This window comes from Rutidosis leptorrhynchoides, chromosome 2 (assembly GCF_046630445.1).
Source record: "Rutidosis leptorrhynchoides isolate AG116_Rl617_1_P2 chromosome 2, CSIRO_AGI_Rlap_v1, whole genome shotgun sequence".
Lineage (NCBI taxonomy): Eukaryota > Viridiplantae > Streptophyta > Magnoliopsida > Asterales > Asteraceae > Rutidosis > Rutidosis leptorrhynchoides.
The window spans coordinates 64867889-64874902 of record NC_092334.1 but is presented as its reverse complement, the minus strand read 5'-3'; the positions used below and the strand labels follow the sequence as shown (position 1 = coordinate 64874902).

At 32.5% G+C, this 7014-nt stretch overlaps 1 protein-coding gene across 2 annotated transcripts; it reads right to left on the bottom strand.

Annotated features, from left to right (window-relative positions):
* Positions 1–300: 300 nt before the first annotated feature.
* Positions 301–3600, bottom strand: LOC139890958 (BTB/POZ domain-containing protein At3g05675-like). 2 transcript variants are annotated; one of them, XM_071873892.1, is made up of 3 exons: positions 2311–3600; positions 1145–1265; positions 768–878 (listed from the first exon to the last, which is right to left on the bottom strand). In XM_071873892.1, exons 1-3 carry the CDS (start codon positions 3529–3531, stop codon positions 874–876), a joined length of 1347 nt encoding a protein of 448 aa, XP_071729993.1. In that variant the 5' UTR covers positions 3532–3600; the 3' UTR covers positions 768–873. The 2 variants fall into 2 exon arrangements, with proteins under 2 accessions (XP_071729992.1, XP_071729993.1); XM_071873891.1 differs by lacking the exon at positions 1145–1265 and having other exon boundaries at positions 301–878.
* Positions 3601–7014: the final 3414 nt, after the last annotated feature.

Here is a 7014-nt window from a genome sequence, read left to right as displayed (position 1 = left end):
CCTTCTTTTATATCAAGTCGACTAAAAAAAAAAAAAAATGAGGAAAAAAGAAGATTAAAATTTAAATACTTTGAAAGATAAAAGCCATCTATTGATAACCAACAAAATCACAATAATTGCAAAAACTTTTATATTATAGAGAATTTCATATAATTGCAACAACTTTTTTTCATATTGCCTTTAGGAAAGGAATAAATAAAAAGTTCATGGATTAGCATGACAGCTAGAAGATTACACATTATGACATAAATCTAGCTCGAGCCATACACCCAACCCAACCCGCCCATTTTACCACCTGTATTGAGTTCAAATAGCAAGTCAGATCTAACTTCCAATAAAAAAACTTCGACCATAGTACTTGTATGGATGTACAATTGCATTGCACTTCGAGACCATCCTTTAATAAAATCTGATAAAACATCCATGCCAACTACACCAAAATTTACAAAGACACGAACAAGTATTTCATGCCAGATGACTCAAAAAACTACTTGTATGTACAAGACACAAAGTTCCAAGCAAAGAGGAGTTTATAATTTTACTCGATAAAGCTTAAAGCTTTATCTTCATTACTGATTTAGGATACGTAATGCTCAGTTATGTTGGTGTTGATCACCTGGTAATGGGCGGTTGGCACGTCGAAACCAGGTAGTGAATGCTGAGACCAAATGGGGGCAGTCCTCTACGTTTCTAGTTGAGAAACTTAGACATTGCTGCAACAATTCTTGGGCTTCAGACATGGGAAGTGTTGATATGATTTTCAAGAATGTTTCTTCCAGTTCTAGATACAATAACTTATGATTTGTAAGCAATGGTGCTATGCTGTCTTTGCATACAATCAGCACTGGCAACCAATCTTTCACTAGCTTCAACCTAACCTGCAACGTGGGATTATTAACTCAACCTTTTCAGAGTACATTTCAACCCAAGATACATTATATGTCTACATGTGCATGGTCAGGAAAGAGTTATCAACGGAGCGAACTGAAAAACAATTTTTTTATCAGAGGCATGTCTCAAAGATGCCCTTACACACATACGCACACACAAATATTAACTTTTGAAGGACCGCGTAAGTAAAAAAAAAAATGTTCTACAGTAAAAAAAAATACATTACATAAATTCTGAGTATGTGACATCTTACATGATGCTTTTATGAACTTGCTTTGATTGTAATGTGAACGCCTGTTGTTAGGCACAACTAAACATTTGATCGATCGCATGGGACCAAACCAAAGTAAGTGAACAGGATCAAGAATTGAAGCCTAGGTTTAGATGTAAAAAATAAACTTTAATATCAACATAACTAATTAGATCTACATGGTGAAGTGTCAGCAATTAATCGTTTTTATGCTTGATTTGTAAATAATCAAAAAATGGGTTAGAAGTTGTGGAAGATATCAATGTAATGCCATCTAATCATTGTGAATGTACAGGCCTCTATCATTCACACAAAAACCTTGATAAAGTATAATTTCCAATGAATAGATGTTAACTAAAAACACGCAACACATGCTAGTTCACGTCGTCGCATTTCAGTTTGTGTGATGTATAAATAAATAAAAAACAATCTTCGTGAACATGCATGAAGTATAGGCCTAAACTAGTAATCATATTTTCATTTTGGCAAATCATATTGACTAATTTCAATTTGCAAAGTAAAACTATCATGTAGTAATAAATTATAGATATCTTCATAGTATTCCCTCCAGTTGTATCATTACTAGCAAACCTTATATGGATTACTACAACCGGAAATTCTTTACAATCGTGTAGGATAGAAACAATTTTATACCGCTTTGGTATTTGATATAAAACACTAGTTTTGGTATGAACGAATCACAATATCGTTCTTCTCTGAACCGAGAGAAGTATTCCTAGACCAGCGTACAAGTGAATTCCAAACGTATAAATAGCTGCTATGTTCTAGAAAAGAGAGACAGAAAATATCAAGAACCAAAGCACAGCATGCTACAGTAGAAACAAAACAAACATCCAACTAGAGCTACATATATCCATTTACTAATTTCAATCTATATATTTAGGATAGATATTCAAGCATTATCATTTCTCCTACAAGAATGGTAACCATACTACACCTAGATAAATCAATGAATCCTACATGATGCGAGATCAGATCAATTATAAACCAAAAGATGCTCGGTTCTCCAATGTATAAACTACCAAATGGAAATCATAGATGTTTAAAAAACAGCAAGTAACTTACGAATTAACTATTAACTACAAAGAATATAAGAGAAATATACAAAGGACATGCACCAACATAAAAGAAAATGAAAATGAACAAACCTGTCTAGAAGCCAAAATAACACCAGCAGCAACTGCATTGGCAAGCTTGAAGGTACACCTCAGAACAACAGCAGGAAGACCAGGAACAATATTCCTCCACGCATCATCCCTAAACGCCCTCTGCAAATCCGCAGTAAATGCAGACTGTTCACTCCACTCCTTCACAGCAGTATCCGCCACTCTCAGCTCAATCATCCGCTCAATTAACCACATCAAATGTCTCCCATTTGTCATCGCAGTATGCAAATTCAACCTCTGAATTGCTTCAGTCTCGTTATGATCTCCTCGAAAATCCGGACTAGAATACTCCTCCAACGACTCCTTCACTACCTTCAAACTAATTTCAAAAGACTTATCCAACACTCTCTTCGCAGACTCTCTAGAAGAAAAATCTCTCAACAGTTTTGCAACAAACGCCTTCGCAAATGCCATATTAGGATGGTTCTGTATCGCTGTAAATATCAATCCCTGAAGCATTTCCTCTGATAAATCCGATTTCGGAGGCGAAACCCTAGCTAACAGTTCGGACGATTCCTCATCACGTAAAAGAGGAATCAAACTCAAGACATTTCGTTCTTCATCCTCAGTCCACGGCACCGCTTCAAGGTACCTAACGCATGCCGTTACACAGTCCTCAAACAGTAATTCTAAAGCTACCGGCAGTAAATCGAGCGCCGTAGATGCAGTATCAATAGCGCTCGAAATCTCATTACTATAAAGTAGTTGTAAAACAGTAACATGATTATTAATCGAACCTACAGATGACGGAACAGCTAAATTAAACCGATAATAATCAATTTCACCTGAATCCTTCTTCCAACGATCAGATAAAAGCGCAGCAAAATACTTCGATCGCTGGAGAACCGATGAATGTAAATAAATCTGAAACTCCGACGACGAATCAACCGCCAATTGCGTTTCGGAATCTTCGGAATCAAACGGCGATGATTGATCGAGGTATAGCCGGAGGATGACGTCAGCGGTTTTAAGATCGTTAAATCCGTTAGAAACTGACGGTGCGATTGGAAGAAGATGCATAGAGTGACGTGAGTTTGATCGACGGATTGAAGATGAAGATGACGGTAACGGTTTATTAGATGCTTCTGTTAGGGTTACGTCACCAAGTGATGAATCAATTAACGCAGCGGTGGATGATAAACGGCTGCTGCTATTTACACGATGTCGTTTCTTCGATCCAGTGTTGTTGTTACCACCGATCATCGTGATTTGGGAAATGAAACAGTGGAACGGAATTTGGTTTGCCTTATCGGTTGATATAGCGGTTTATTATTCTTTTATTTGTTTATTTGTTTATTAATTAAATATATTATTTATCTTACTTTTATATATAATGGGGATCATTCTCACACACACTTTTTTGATTCTCACACACCTATTTTAACCTTTTATTCTTCTAATAATAATCAATTGGTGTGTGAGGATCAAAAAAGTGTGTATGAAAATCATTCACCATATATAATTTGGTGATGTTGATGACATCACTTAGCTTGCTTGCCCTTTCAGGTTATATACATGTTATGACATTAATTTGGATGATGTAATAATAATCATTTCTAATATCTATTTAATTTAATTAATTAATTAATTAATCAAAGAATATAATAATACTCACCTAAAACTTCCTTTGGAAGATTGGAGATGATATATTCACACTCCATGTTCCTTGTTTCACCATTCAATCATGATTTGTTCCCAAAATATCCCTACATATAATTTAACAAAAAACTTTAAATAATTTTTGTAAACTTATCATTAAGACTTTTTTAGTAAATTTTGGTGAAACAAGTAAATTGGATGTTGAAAATATCATCTCCCCTACAAGATTTTTACTCTATTAGCGCTTACTTACCTGAGCGTATGATAATATCTCCTCTTTATTATTTTTAAAAAAAAATTAGCCTCTTTCTTTTCCTTCTTCCAACACAAATCAGTATCAATATAAAATCTCCTTTTTGGCATTCTTGAGAATTTCATCAGGCTCGATTTTTTCATGTTTCTCTCCGATTCAGGTTCGTGTTCATCACCTTTGCCATTTGTTCATCCCCTTTGTAACTGTACTTTAACTTGGATTCAGGTTTATCTTCGATTACTTCAAGTTTATCTCTGATTTCTTTAGTTCGATTTCTTCATGTTTCTGTTTATCTCTTTATTTCTTTAACTCGGATTAAGGTAACTAAATTGATTATGTATCACATCTGTTTAATTATGTTTACACAGTTTTTATTTTTATTTTTTTTAATTTATTTCATTCCACTGAACTTTGTTATTTAAATTGAGGTATGAAGTATATGTCTAATTTATATTAATACTTTAATTTTGTTAATGTTAGATTGTTAAGCTGGGTATGAAGTATATCAACTCTTAAATCCATGTTAAAGTAATGATGTCTTGATCATCAGAGTTCAAGATAAGTAATTGTTTATTAAAGAAACTCATTTTTAATTTGAAAGTTATTTTACTTTTGAATGTGGTTCCATAATCGTTGATGATTATGGCTAAACGCTGAACATAACTCGGGATTCTGTATTTCGTTTCTGTTTTCATAAGCTGTAGAAGCATGTCTCGATAGTCTATGATTCTGTAATAGTGATTTAGATTAAATTCTCATGGCATAATCTCTAATGCCATCATGTATCATGTATCTTTTAAAGTTATAATAATAATACTTCTGCCTTTCAAAAAAAAAAAAAAAAAAGTTCGCTTTTTAAAAAAAAAAAAAAAACCTGTATCTGTATAAAACATGACTTGTGAAATCACGATACTACAATGGCTTTGTGGTTTTGTGATTTTTTGTGGGTTTTTGGTTTTGTGGTTTTTGAACTATTACAGTTGAACTAAATAGTTAGCTTCATCAATATAATAGCTAAAGATGTTTGTACCCTTGGATTTTCTATAACACTGAGTTGTGCATTGTTGCAAGTATACCATATCTATTTGAGATGAATTTGTATCGTATTGTTTAAGAACTTGCGGTATAATTACTAACATATCAAAAGTATTTCTTTAACTTGAATGTCACGTTTTAACTTGGTTTGAAGTATTTGAGTAAATGACATCATAACTAACCTTACAGGCATTACCCTCAAAAGAAAGTTGGTGTATTTGTAAAAGGACGATCTGTAACTATAGCTGAATAAAGTAAGATAAGTCATTGACATGTGAAATTAACCAAGGAACGAACCCAATTTCGATTTGTTGGAGTAATGTATACAAAACAAATCATCAAGTAATATCATCTTCTTACCAACTTGTAATAGTAATACATTTGGCAATAGTAAATTAGAAGTAAGCATAGAAAAGAATACTGTATGAAGGATAGTTGAAATACTATGCAGGATTACTTTTTAAGCATATTAAAAAGAAAAAGCATTTGTACAATTCATAATTGAATGGTCCCGATTTTTATTTGGGCATGTTTGACACCTTATTAGAATCGATAATTTTGATGTATTTTTTTCACTAGAATCGATAATTAATTATAACGTATTTTTAATTGTTTTGTGTAAGACTTTAAGAAAAAACCCGTGTTTTCACGGGTCTTATACTAGTTATACGGAATAGGGCATAGGAGGAAACACTTTTTTTATTGGGAAGTGGGAGAAGTAATTTTTTTTTTTAAATTTTGGTTTTTTTCGAAAAAAAAAATTTAGACATCATTTTTTTTCATCTTGTGTGAAATGTTCTTTTCGAAATTTAACCCGATTTAGAGTTTAGGGTTTAGAGTTTAGGGTTTTGGGTTTAGGGACTAAACCCAAAATCCTAAACCCTAAACTCTAAACTGTTCGTGTTAAAATATTCAATCTAAACCCTAATTTCTAAACCCTAAACCCTAATTTCTAAACTCAAAACCCTAATTTTTAAACCCTAATAGCTAAACCCTAATTTTTAACCCCCTAATTTCTAAACCCTAATTTCTAACCCCTTAAAAAAAACTCAGAATCAAAACATTCAATGAATGTTTTTTATTTTTTTCTTCGAGCGTTTTACCGCCAAAATAATAACATTCATCACAAAGTGTCTTTTTTAAATGTTCATATTTTCATGTGATCTTGATGACTGAAAAAAATCGAAAAAAATTAAAAAAAAATACTTCCCTCCACTTCTCCCCAAAAAAGTGTTTCCCTCTTGCTTAAATCTAATACGGAGTATTACATTATTAATTACCGTAAAGATTAACGAATAAGGACCATAAGACCATCTTTAACCCTCTCGGGAGTGTTGGTGTATTGACGTGTTGCTGAGTGGGGGTGGGGTGCTAGATGGGCTATTGCTGGGTGGGAGTGGGGTGCTTGATGAGTATGCTGGTAAACTGTTAGATAATTGGTGACGTGCTGAGTGGCTTGTTGCTGGGTAGGGTGGTTATTTTTAATTTCTTTTCCATTTTTCTTTCATTTTTATTAATTTTAATTTATTTTTAATTACTTATATTATTATTTTGTAAATTATAAAAAATAAAAAATTTAATAAAACAAACTATTAAAATTAAAATAATATGATTACATTTAATAAAAAAGTCCTAAAATAGAAAATTACAAGAAATATATAAAAGTCCTAAATTAATTTATTTTAAAATTACAACTTAATTCCTAAAAATAAAAAATACATTAATTTAAAAACGATCACATAAAACAGTGTTTAATTTTTTCTGTCGAACGAGTCACGACTCACGTAACCTGACTCAAG